General features: G+C 42.6%; 1 protein-coding gene across 3 annotated transcripts in view; it reads right to left on the bottom strand.

Moving 5' to 3' along the window:
* The window catches only part of TTC17 (tetratricopeptide repeat domain 17), a 153,597-nt gene extending 144,851 nt beyond the window's left edge, over window positions 1-8,746 (bottom strand). For all 3 annotated transcript variants that reach the window (XM_019948320.2, XM_019948321.2, XM_033860486.1), the window contains exon 1: window positions 8,557-8,746. In XM_019948320.2, coding sequence (XP_019803879.1) covers window positions 8,557-8,715 — 159 coding nt within the window. In that variant the 5' untranslated portion in view covers window positions 8,716-8,746. The remainder of the gene's footprint in view (window positions 1-8,556) is intronic.
* Between the last annotated feature and the right edge of the window lie 5,035 nt (window positions 8,747-13,781).

The raw sequence follows: 13,781 nt of genomic DNA, 5'->3' as shown, positions 1-13,781 counted from the left end.
ACCAGTTAGGGGGCTACTGCATAGGTTCAGGAGAGAGATGAAGATAGTCTGGACCAGGGTTGTAAAAGTACAGGCGGAAAGACATGGCAGGATTCAGAATACATTTTGGAAGTTAAGTTGACAGGTTGCTGAGAGACTGGGTATGAGATGTGAGAGAAGGAAGAGTCAAGGAAGATACCAAGATGTGGGGCCTGAAAAACTTGGTAACAGGTGTGGTGGAGTGGGAAATCAAGAGTCAGTTTAGCACATGATGTATTCGTGGTGTCTATTAGGCAGTTAGGTGGAGAGGTTGAGTAGGCAGTTGGATATATGAATCTAGAGTTCAGGGAGAGACTGCAGATTTATATATTTCATGCCATGAAACTGCATAAGATGGTCTGGTGAGCCACATGTACAGAGGGAAGAAAAGGGGCACATCAATATTTAAGACTCACAAATCAAAAAGGAATTCAGCAGAAGAGAATGAGAGGCAGGGGATTTAGAAGGAAAACCAGGAGTATATGTTCAGGAAGTCATGTAAAAAAATAGTTCAATAGAGTATGAAGACAAATGCTGGGCTGCTAAGAGGTTAAGTAAGATGACTGAGAACTGAGCACTGAATTCAGCAATGTGGAAGGCCCAGGGTATCTTGACAAGAGTTGTGGGGATGCAGGACTGATTGCAATGGGTTTAAAACAGACCTATATGAAGAGAGGAAGGAGAGTCTGTGAGCACAGACAACTGTGCTGAGGTGTCTGGCTATAAAAGAGCCATAGGGAGAGGAATTCCTTTCACTCTTGCCATCATGGAGCACAGCTGAGATGCAGGCGCTGCTCACACCCAGCTCCCTACATTTCCGAGTGCAAAGCTGTTCTAATTTTTGACCCGACCTGCTGGCAAGCCCTCTTATTCCTGACTGTCAGAGCGCCTTCTGTTCACTTCCACCAGAGCTGCTTCTAAACTGCAACAACTGCTGAAGCCCACAGCTGATCCTAATCCCTCCTCAACAGTGCAGCTGCCAGCTCCCACCTACCTTGCCTCAGCCCTTGCCGATCCTTTTTCTGTTTCTCTTGTTTATCATTTTCCTGTCTCTTCTCCATACATTTTATGTCTGAGCAAGAGCTGACCTTTAGATATATAATGTCAGCAGCGACACGATGACTTCCCTGGCAGGCACAACCTGATCACAACAGAGAGGCAAGAGTAATCTCTGAAATTATGGCTGTCACCTGTGTACAGCATGGTTTCTGAAGGCCTCAGGGCTGACTCACTGATGGGTTACTCGGAGATTTGAAGATCTCCTGGAAGGTCTGAGGGTTCCTTTAGGCTAGTCCCTGATGACAACCACATTGGTGAGTATCGTAAGGCTTCATTCAGACAATGGTAAATTCCTAAAAGGTATCAATAGGAATCATTTCTCATACTTCCTTATATCATCCATTCAACAGATATTACTGTAGCCTATGTGATTAAGCAATGTGAGAGATGTTGGAGTTGCAGAGAAGATGGACACAGCTGCTCCTTTCATAGAGCATAATGTAGTCTAGTAGGGCATTTACATAAGTAAACAGACACAACATGGTATGGCAAATGCTTTCATAAGGGAATGCAGGATGCTCTGAAGGCACATTGAAAGAACAGCTTATTCAAATCTGTGCATCATAGAAGCTTCCCTGAGAAAGTGATGTTTAAGTTATGAAGAGTATGAGTTAGCCAGATTAAGATGTTTTGGGGGAAGAACATGTACAAAGGCCCAGAAATAAGTGCGAACAGAGCATATTTGGGGACACTGACAAAAGTTAAGTATGACTAAGTATATTACGTGTGTATATTCTGAGGTGAGAGTGGGGCACTCAAGAATGAGCAGAGACAGACTAGAGAGAAGGAAGGGCCAGATCTCAAGACATGTTAATGAATTTGGACCATATTCTGGGATATGTACCAATCTGTTAAAGGTAGTTTTTCCTGGGGAGTAAGAATGGGTAGAGGTAGGATGACTTCATTTTGTTACTTCAAATACTACCATAGTGTTAGGTATTTATTTTTACAGTGCCACGCATCACTTTTGTAATTCAAATTTTTTAATTAAACAAAAAAACACAGAAGGTTTTAAAAGATTACTCTGCACTGTGGAAAAAATGGACTAGAAGTAGGACAAGACTAGAAGCAGGGAGTGCAGTTAAGAAGCTACGGCAATTAATTAGGTGGTTGGAATTATGAGTAATGGTAGTGGCTACTGAAAGAAGCAAGATATAATTAGAAAGTAAAACTGAAAGCTGTTGGTAAGGAAGAGGGAGAAATTAAAAAGGACAACCAGACTTCTGATGTGGACCAATAAGCAGATGATGTATAGTGGTGTCTTTCATTAAGTTTGGGAAAACAGGGCATGACATAGGTATAGGTGTAAAACTGAGTTTAGATTTGGTCATATTAAGCTTGAAGTACCTAGAGGACATTCACATGGAGTTAAAAGTTAACACGGAAGTCTTGAATTTGTAACTCGTGGAGAAAAAAAAACTGAGTTGTAGAAAGAAATGTAGGTATTCCCAGCATACATATGGTAACTTAAGTTTTGGGAAAGGATGACATTTCCCAGGTATACAAAGAGAGTAAGAATAGAAGCCTGCAACAAAGGCTGGAGGAAGAGCAAGATCTAAAACTGAATTTCTCATAATGATCTGTGACCCATCTGCATCACACTCTCCTGAGGAGTTTGATAAAAATGTGGAAACCTTGGCTCCACCATCAACCTACTGAATCACTCTCAGTGACCTGGGAATCTGAATTTTAAGCAGGCATCCCAGATTATTTTTGTGCAAAGTTTGAGAACCACTGATCTAGAAGATAAGCAGAGGTGGAAGAGCCAAAACAAAAGACAAAAAGACCCAGAAGGTTAAGAAGGAGCTGTGCTCTGCTCACCCCTAAAGAAAAATGAGAATTTTGTGTCACAGTAGCCAGTGGAAAAGAACATACCCTTCAAAGCACTGTGGGTTGGTGAAAAGGAAGCCATCAATAGATATGTGTTCAATAAATAATTGGGAAAAGTATTTAAAGTTACAATTTATCTCTGTATATTTCCAAACTCCTATTACTACTCTACCATATAAACAAACTTAATACCTGGGTAATTTATAAGAAGAAAAATAATAGTGGGAAATATCTTAAAAAATGGATTGAATGAGAATCACTTTTGATGTCAACGTCTAGTATGAACTGCAGGTGCCTAGCTACTGAATAACCAATATGACCTCCAGGTTCAAGTAAATCCCTTAAGTGTATAAACATAGAAACATGCTCTATGTCAAAAGATGGGTTCAGTTTTGAAAAGCACCAAAATGAAGCTGTCAGCTTCACAGTACAATATGGAGGCTCTCTCCCAGATTAACCAAATCACTTAACATGAGACCAAAATTAAACCACTCCTTCACTTATAAGCTGTTAAAAATCAACAAATAAAGATTTAGCCAGTTTGTCCAACTAAATATGATAGCTGTTCCCTAGGTCATAGTTGCTGAAATAGTTGCTTATCAAACAGTTTTTGCCAAGTTTGCTAAGCTTCAGAACATTAGTTTTGTCAGAAATCTCATTTGTTCTGAGCAGTTAAACAGATCTGTACTCCGAAGACATCTGCTTGACAGGAGGCAAAATGATTAAGTGACCCCCAAATTAATTCACACCTATTTGGGACCCTCCCCCATCCACCCACCCCCAACTTAAAGTTATCACAAAACATTCTGCGAAAGTAAAGCAAACTGGAAAAGAGAAGACATCTACTTCATTTGGTTTTGTTTTTCTTTCTGTTCCTTCCTTTGTAGGTGTTAAGCAGATAAAAAAACGCACTTCAAACTTAGTATAAAGTGCTGGCTTACACATTACTGCAGATAAATACATTTTTACTTATTGTTACCACTAAATGCCATTCATTAGTTGTGTCTTTGGGTGACCCTCTCTCCTATGAGTCGCACCATATATTCTTTAAGAATTTTTTCCAAATCTAAAATGCCATGGTTCTAAGATTGGAGGAGAGGGAAACAGCAGCAAAGAAAATAAATAATATAATGTTATGAGAGAGTTGATAATCTAAATTTTCAAGTTTTAGACCTAACTAACATTTTTCAAGAGTTCATCTGTTAGCTGGTAAGCTGTAACATGAAGCGTACATTTTTCCAAAGAAATGATGTGACAGATAGGCTCTTAGGCTAATTCACAAAAGTTTATTTAACCTTCAGTGCAAGAAAACTGCTAGGCACTTGTGATTAAAATAGAAAACAGGTGTTGCCACAAGAGTAATTAAGCAAAAACAATGTCAAAATGAAACAAACAAAAATTTACCTTGAAGTCAAACAAAAGATCTAGTTACTGTAGATCTTCCTAGCAACTAGATTATAAAAGCTCATACCTCAAGTCCATGGACTCCAAGTTAAGGACTCTTGCTTAAATAAGGTGAGAGGATCTTACTAGTTTTCAGGTACAGGGACATTAGGGGTTCAGAAGTATGCCAAAGCCCAAAGCTGGGAGAACGGCACAGAGCTGGAGAGGAGAAAGAGAGGAGGGGCTTTTCTTAGACGTCCTCTGACTGCAGTGGGAAATGAACTTAGTGACTGGAGCATTCTCTTCACATCCCAGCTCCAGTATTCCCTGTACAACACTCCTGGGAGTTCAGTGGCAGCTCAGTAAACACAGAGCCTAAAAACATGGATGGCATGCTTCCTAGATGGAGCCGGGACTGTGGAAAGGAACAACTAACTCCCTGAGTCGCCACACCAAGTACTGGACACCTGCTACTGCCAGAAGCAGCTCAGCTTGGACTGCGAGGAGGCTGCCTGGAGCAATGTCTGCTTCCCTGCTCTGACTGAAAGGCCCATTTCAACCCCCCAAAGATCTAAGGCTTCCAATATATATGCGTGTTCACAAGTCTGCAGTCTGTAACTTGTGGGTGCCTATCTTTATCATCTGCTAAGGCTTGAAATAGAAAAGCCAAACGAATGTTCTCTTCTTCTGGGAAGGACTGCTTACTGTACTTAAAACTTTAACTATTATGATGGAAAATGTCCCTATCTAAGTCTGTATTTTGGGCAATTCAGATTTTTAATTCATAAGTACTTACCCACATTCACTCTGGAAAACAATGATCTATTACACTTAATTTGGATAGGTTTAAATATCAAGTGAAGGACGTCCCTGGTGGCGCAGTGGTTAAGAATCCGCCTGCCAATGCAGGGAACACGGGTTCGAGCCCTGGTCCAGGAAGATCCCACATACCACGGAGCAACTAGCCTGTGTGCCATAACTACTGGGCCTACGCTCTAGAGCCCACGAGCCACAACCACTGACCCCATGCGCCACAACTACCGAAGCCCAAGTGCCTTGAGTCCATGCTCCGTAACGAGAAGCCACCACAATGAGAAGCCCATGCATCGCAACAAAGAGCAGCCCCCGCTCACCACACTAAAGAAAGCCCGCACACAGCAACGAAGACCCAGCACAGCCAAAAATAAATAAATTAATTAAGATAAAAGTTAAAAAAAAATTAAAATAAATATCGAGTGAAGAGTTTCAAAAGCTATTTTCTAAGACCTGCTATTTCAGTTTGCCCTTAACCCTTTCCCTAATATTAGGCAACTTTAAAAATGAAATCGGGGGATTTCCCTAGTGGCGCAGTGGTTAAGAATCTGCCTGCCATTGTAGGGGACACGGGTTTGAGCCCTGGTCTGGGAAGATCCCACATGCCGCGGAGCAACCAAGCCCGTGCGCCACAACTACTGAAGCCCGCGTGTGTAGAGCCCGTGCTCTGCAACAAGAGAAGCCACTGCAATGAGAAGCCCGCACACCCCAACGAAGAGTAGCCCCTGCTCAACACAACTAGAGAAAGCCCGCGCGCAGCAACGAAGACCCAATTAGCCAAAAATAAATATATAAATAAACGTATAAAATAAAAAAAAATTTTTTAAAAATGAAATCAGGGACCTCCCTGGTGGCCTAGTGGTTACGATTCCAGGCTCTCATTGCCGTGGCCCAGGTTCAATCCCTGGTCAGGGAACTGAGATCCTGCAAGCCGTGTGGCACAGCCAAAAGAATGAAATACTTCTGTTCTCACTCAGAAGTTATAACTAAAAACAAGGAGCAAGGGATTTGGTACTCCTGGTAAGACACAGTACATATACTAAATTTTACTTTATTTTTTTTGATGTGGACCATTTTTTAAGTCTTTATTGAATTTGTTACAATATTGCTTCTGTTTTATGTTTTGGTTTTTTGGCGGTGAGGCATGTGGGATCTTAGCTCCCTGACCAGGGATCGAACCCGCTCCCCATGCATTGGACAGCAAAGGTCTAACCACTGGACCGCCAGGGAAGTTCCTATACTAAATTTTAATTAGTTATGTTTCTGAAAGCATGAATAGATCTGCAGTACACCCAAATCCACATACTAAAGAGACCTTTCAATTCTTTAATAAGTATACCCAAATGTGATAATTAAGCATAATGTAAATTGAGGTTTGGATTCTGCCTGCAGTCAAATTACTGCCAGGAAGGGCTGCATGGGTAATGTATGCAGAGCTATCAGAGTGGAACTCAGAAGCTGACTGTGAGGTCCAACTCTCTTACTTTATTTACATGCGCTTTTCCCCTCAGATTAAATCCAACTTCCCTCCCCTGGCCTCTTGTTACACTGTAGTCACCAACTTTATTTCTTCTGGTATAAAATTTTGTAGTTGCCTGGACTTAACACTGTAAATGTTATGTAGCAAAGTACTGGAAAATTCACCAAAGAGGATCACTAAAAAGGCATGTAGGAAAGAAATCTTGCTTTCCTAACTACCTACTGTAGGAGTGACTTGGAAGAGATCCAGAAGATTCTGTAGATTTCTCCCTTTCTCAAGCAAGTTTTTAGTAACCCCTACCTTTCCCCCACCAAAACATATGTACCCAATGTGCAAAAAGAAGGAATGTGTTAAAAAACAAAAACCAAATCAGATTCTACTTTCCCTTTGCAATGTTCAGCATATAAATACATTTCTACCAGCTTTCTACCACTTTTCAGGTGGGCTACTTTCTCAGCTGAGTAGCTGGACATCAAAATGAGAAGAAGTCAACGTCAGGGAATATAAATAGCTGTGACCCAAAACAATACTGCAAAAGAGCCAATAGGAGAAGGGCTCCCCAAAATGCAGCAGGACTTAACGCCACATCTCCCTTCATAAGGGCCTCAGGGAAAACCATCATCTGGAGAGAGAAGAAGGACAGAAGCAACCAGGATTCACACAAGATTTCCAATCTTTTGTTAGAGGTGAATTTGTAAGTGTTGTCTAGGGTTTCTGAAACACACATGTATATTTTAAATCTCAGCTGGTATGGCCATGAAAAGGAAATTTTTTTCTAATGTAACTTAGGTATAGAGAAATGCCACCCCACAGAGTCAGTCTTTTCTCAGATATACACTGAAAACCACTCACCAAAACCAACGCTGACTTTTAAATTGCTTTACTCATTCATTATATTTAAGACAAAATCTGCCATCACGTGGTGAATCTAAATGTGAACCTCACTTTACACAAAGGTAAGCCTAGCATTGTGTTCCTATCACCATTCATTACATACAACCCAGTACTTTCACAGGACAATGGTTAATACATTGCAGATCGGTGGGCTCAATTAAATTGCATGGGGCACACAGATCACTTTCTAAATGTTTGCTGGACTTTATAGAATTGTTCTCAGGTGTTGGAAGTCATTAAGTTTATCAAGTTTCTGTAGCAGAATACACACTCACGCATTCTTTAGGCATCAGCAGCATTCACAAAATACAGGCCATCAGAAAGTTATGTAAGAAAAGCAGCCTCTCTTCTGAGGAATTAATTCAACCTGACAAGAATCCGGGAAATCGCATATCCTCCCTGAGGGGCTGGGTCACAGCAACTAGGTAAAGAAACAATGCAAAGAACACTGGGATACTAGGGCGGTTGACTGCTGAAAAGATGCAGGCAACGCCACCAGAGGCATCCTCAAGCATTCCTTCGCAAAGAGAGTGTGCGTGTTGTGTCTAATGAGCCCCTGCTGATCTGGGTAACGGTACCAGCTGAAACCACCACAGCTTGACACGAACGCCAGCATGTGGAACAGGAGACTGGGGGAAGTAGCATTAGGTGACACACTGCCTAGGGGTGCCGAAGCTGTCACCTCCCTAGGACTCGCGCACACCCGGGCGCTGCCACCTGCTTTCTACTTCCTCGGGGAGGGCTGGTGACGCGTGGGCCAGAGAGGCACCAGAGGAGGGATAATGAATCCGGGTTTTAAAGCTAGGGAGCCAGATAATGTCCCCAGGACCCGAACTCCCGGGGAGAGTCGCCCGGCCCCAGGGGTGGAAGCCTGAGAACTTGCAGGCAGCCGAGGCCAGGTCCAGGACACAAGTGGGAAGGGGACCGGTTGGAGGGCGGAGGTCGCCGACACCGGGACCGTGGGACTGCAGGCTGGGGGCGGGGCCGCGCGGAGCCAAACAGCCAGGGGCCGGGCCGGGCCGGGGAATCCCCCCCGGGCGAGGGCGGGCGCGGGCGGAGAGGGACACCCTGGCCGCTACCTGCTGCTGGATCTTCCCGTCCTCCGTGACGACCCAGTGCGTGGTGGCGAAGGCCCCTCGAGCTGCCACACTCAGCAAGGCGGAAAGGCTGAGGAACCAGCCTGGACTGGAGCACGGCGGCAGCTCGCACCGTCCGCGGACCCCTACTGCCGCCGCCATCTTGCCCCCCCTAGCCCGGGCGCTCACACCGGAAGCGGAAATGGACCCCCGCCGTTCGCCATCTTGGGGAGGTCGACGCTGGAGGAGGAGGAGGAGGAGGAGCCGAGGGGGAGCTGCCCGCTGACTACCGCCTTCCTCGGCCTCGGGCTCGGTTTAGGCGGTGGGGAAGCGCGGCCTCTGACGCTGGCCCAATTTGGCTTCAGGTCGGAGACCGCTTTCTCATTATTGTTTTCCTGTGCGCGATACGATCTCGGAGCGTGGGAACCAGAGGGAGAGAAAAGTAGTGTTCCAGTTGGAGCCTAAGCCAAAATGAGAGGGCTCAGAGTATATACATGCAACTCTTTGGTTTAAAAAAAAATTATTTTTATTTCTGATTGTGTCAAATGGTTGGAAAATAAAAGGTGTGCTTTCGAAACATCTAAGGGAAGGGATAGGTTCTCTTTTATTCTTAAAACCTCACAATAGGGGGAGCTTCAGAATTGGAAGTGTTGTTAGTCTAGGGCAGCGCCGTCCAGTAGAAACGTAACGCGAGCCGTGAACCACAAAAAAAAAAAAATGAAATAACATCTTATTTAACCTATTATATACAGTATATTATTAGTTCAGTGTGAAATCTATTAGATTATTATTAACATATCTAACTATTATTAGAAATTACTGAGATATTTATTTTTGTACCAAGTTTTCGAAATCCGTTTGCATTTTACGCTTATAGCTCATCTAAATTCGGACTAGCCAGATTTCAGGGGCTAAATAGCCACGTGTGGCTGGCTAGTGGCTACCTTACTGAACATCACAGGTCTAGATCTGGAGACCAGCAGCATTGGCATCACCTGGGAGCTTATTAAAAAAGCACATTCTTGGGCTTCCCTGGTGGCGCAGTGGTTGAGAATCCGCCTGCCGCCTCTAGAGGGGACACGGGTTCGCGCCCCAGTCCGGGAGGATCCTACATGCTGCGGAGCGGCTGGGCCCGTGAGCCACGGCCGCTGGGCCTGCGTGTCCGGAGCCTGTGCTCCGCAGCGGGAGAGGCCACAACAGTGAGAGGCCCGCGTACCGCAAAAACAAAAAAAAAAAGCACATTCTTGGCTCTTCTGTCTCTTCCCATCAGATTCTACCTTTTAACTAGAGCCCCGGGTGACTGGTATGTCCATTAAAGTTTGAGAAGCACTTCCTTCTAGTGCATCAACACGCAGGCCAAGCGGACTAGCCTGGCTTCTAGGTTCTAGCTAGCTATGTCGTTTTAGGTGTGTCAGGGCTGCCTTCTAGCTATATGTGTCATTTTATGTTTAGATTCATTATGCTTTGGGGTTTTTTCTTTGGGAAAAGGAAGATGAGAATTATGCCTGACCACTTCCCTACTCAGGTGTATTGCAAGGAAACAAATAATTGCCAAGTGTTTAAACATCACTTCATGCTATGGAAGCCGTTACCACAGTACTGGCTTTTTATGTCTTCTTAGAGCAGCTTTTCTTAGGAGTACTGAAGTGATGAGCATTACTTTCATTAAAAATGTATGGCTTACCTGCTTTTTTTACCTGATACTCTGCTAGACCCTGGGTATGAAAATCTGACCACTGAGCAATCTGGTGGGATATTGGCAAGGTAACAATTTACATATAGGATATTGGGGGTGTGTAAGGGCTCATGTGTAGAAGAGACAGACCAACCAAGTGAAAGTCTTAGAGCAAAGGTGCTGTTTTAGGCAGAATAAGCGCTAAGCATGAAAAGGTGAAATTGGTGGCAAATTGCAAAGGTTTCTTGTATGTTCTCAGCATCTTATTTTTAGGCATAGAAGTAAACCCTACTTGTGTATAAAGCTACTAAATAATGACAGTCACCATCATCTAACATTGGTTGAGTGTTTAATACATACTGGGCACTGTACACACATAGTTCTAATTAATCTTCACTAACTTACCAGGCGTAGGCTAGTTAAGTAATTTGGCCAAGATCATACAGCTAATAAGCAGCAGAACTCAGATTTGCATTCAGGTCTACCTAACTTTAGAGCCTGAGCATGGATGAAGGATGGTGAGGAGTTTGAAAGAAGCTCCGGCATCACCTCTTTTGGCCATCAGCAATTTCTTTGACATGCACAAGTTAACTTGCAAAGGGGCGGAATAGTAACTTCTATAGCTTTAACGTACCACCCACCTTCGTTTTCCTTAAATGATAACCCTTGTCCTTTGGGATCCTGTGTTAGTTTTCTGTTGCTATGTAACAAATTATCACAAAATTTAGCAGCTTAACATAGTTATTATCTCAGTTTCCATGGGTCAAGAGTCTGGCATGGCGTGTGTGGGTTCTCTGCTCAGTGTCTCACATGGCTTATACCAAGGTTGCAATCTCACCTGAGGCTCAGGAGCTTTTCCCAAATGCTTTCAAGTTTTTACAGAGTTCAGTTCTTTGCTGTTATAGGACCGAGGTCCCAGTTTTCTTGCTGGCTACTGACTGTCCTCATTCTCAACTCCTAGGTCACCCACCATGCCTTGCCATGTGGCTTTCTCAGCACGGCAGATGTTTCTTCAAGGCAAGCAGGGAAATGTCTCCATCACTTATATCTCTGACTTCTTCCATCTCTGATCTCTAGGCCCAGATTTTAAGCATACATGTGATTAGATAAGGTCTACCTGGATAACCTCTCTTTTGAGTAGCCCCATATGAACTGATTAGTAACCTTAGTGACATCTGCAAAAATTCCCTTTGCCATATAACATAAAACTGAGGAATGATATCATATTCATGCATTTTCCCCACTTTCAAGGGAGAAGATTTTATGAGGGCAAGGATCATTGGGGAGTCATCTTAGAATCCTGCCTGCCACAGATCCTGACTGCCTAGTTCCACACCTCTAGTCTTACTGAACTATGTTTTAAGCATCACACAGTAACACTTACAAGTGCTCTTGCTCATCTTGTTCCTTGCCTAAAATCCCTCTCTTGCTCTTTTAAAATATATTATTTAAGGTATAGTTTAAATCCCAGATTGTAAAAAAAAATCTGTCAACTTCTATTTGCCTCCTCTGAATTCTGTAACACTAATAGGACAATTAATACCATGTTGCTTTGTGATATTACTTTGTACATTTTGAACAGCTAAACTCTTGAGTAGCTCTTTGTTTAACTAGTTAGACTGTTAGCATCTGAGGGCAGGAAGCATTTCCTATACTAATGTATTTTTATCTTCCATAAAGCTTCCATACTTAAGTGGTTAGTTTGTTTAGTATTTTATACCCCCAAAAGGTAGCTTTCCCATTTTATGTGAATAAAACAATGAAAACTTCTAATCCAAATAAAATTGTTGCTACCAATTTTCTACATCCAAATAGATCACCTGTTACCCTTCTTTTATTCTGTTGTTCTAAGACCTGATATTTTTTCCATTTTAAGTACATATTTTCTCTTCATGCTTACATAAAACCTGTAGAAATATAAGATGGTAGTTACCAAAATTGCTGATAATCTCTAAATTGTGATTCAATTCTTAGTTGAACAAATGATAGGAAAACCCATAACTGCATGTAATCTGGTCTTTCAGCATAAAGTATTTTAGCACATAGGTCCTTTAATTTATCACTATCATTATAGATTTTTTTTGAAGTTGGGAATTGGACAATGATAAAATGATCTTTCTGGATTATTAATTTCCTCTCTTGGGCCACTTTATCTGAATGTTGTGAAGGATTTCTATACTGTTTATTTCTTAGAGAAAATACTTAAGATATAAATATTCCTGAGAGAGTTAACACCCTGGTTTAAATTCTGTTAAATGATTATCTTTTGCTTCATAGTAAACCAACGTAAATCTTTGTGGATTAAATTTTAAGCTTTAAACCATGATTTATTATATATTTTTTGGCTGGACTCAGCTGGTGGTTCTGCCCCTCCTGCTGTTAGCTGGGGTCACTCATAAGGCTTCATACAGCTGGGACCCTGGCTGGGTTTGGAACGTTCCCAAATGGCTTCACTCATGCCTAGTGCTTACCAGGAGTGGCTGAAATGGCTAGGGGTGGCTGGGCCTCTCTCTCTCAGTCCCAGTAGTTAGTTACAGAGGTTTCTTACGTGGTGGCTCAGGGCTCCAAAAGAGTGAAAGTAGAAGCTGTCAGGCTCCTTGAGGGCCAGGCCCAGAAAAATGTCACTTCTGCATTCTGTTGATCAAAGAAAGTAACAAGGCTGGCCCAGATTTCAGGGGAAATGGAAACACTCATCTTGATAAGTGAAGCAGCATGTTTGATTGGGAATAGAAGGAATTATTGGCAGCCTGCTACATATAGTTAATTCCTTCAGTGATTTTGAACTGGTGGAGGTTGAAAGGGTGGATACGGAGGGAGGCTGGTTATGGCAGGAGGGGCTATCCAGGTGTATCTCCCCAGCAGCCATACACAAAGTGAAGAGGGTTTTCAAAGAAGAGACAGGGGATACCTAAATATTAATTTCATTAGAAATTATGAAACGTAGTAATTTCATTTAGAAATTGTTCGCCAGTAGTGTGGCAGTCTGAAGCATGAGGACTACTTTGGATGAGACCAAGTGTCAAATCAGCCCAGGATTCTAACTCACAGTGACACTAGGGCTGCTCTGAGGATGACATGATGGTCAGCCTCAAAAGACTTTTCCTGATACAGACTTACCAGCCATTAATTTATCCAAATCTTTGCAGCTGTTAATACATTTGGGGGCGACAGTTTCTATGGAGTAATTGTATTGTGACTGTTCAGTCTGTAAGTAGCTACAGGTCATACCCGCCCCACCCCCAGCTTTTACTCCCTCACATACACCCAACTTTCAGTATCCTGATTTTATGATTAAATCCAAGTTCATTCTATTCAAACCTTTTAGTGCGTTTGTGCTTTTTGATCTTATCCATCACTTTATAGCATACCAAGTTTTTAGTTTTTCCTTCTAGAAATACCATTCCTTCATCTTTTATTTGCTCTTGTTTCCTATTCTTACGTATTTCTTGAAGAATACAGACTGGAACTGTATGTAGTAGTCTGTCTAGGCTTTGTCTCAGATCTTGTTTCTCTTATCAACTCTTTATGATGACCAGAATTTTACTTTCTTATT

The sequence above is a fragment of the Tursiops truncatus genome, chromosome 8 (genome assembly GCF_011762595.2).
Source record: "Tursiops truncatus isolate mTurTru1 chromosome 8, mTurTru1.mat.Y, whole genome shotgun sequence".
Taxonomy (NCBI): domain Eukaryota; kingdom Metazoa; phylum Chordata; class Mammalia; order Artiodactyla; family Delphinidae; genus Tursiops; species Tursiops truncatus.
Note: the sequence above shows the minus strand (reverse complement) of the source record. Positions and strands in the feature narration are given on the sequence as shown.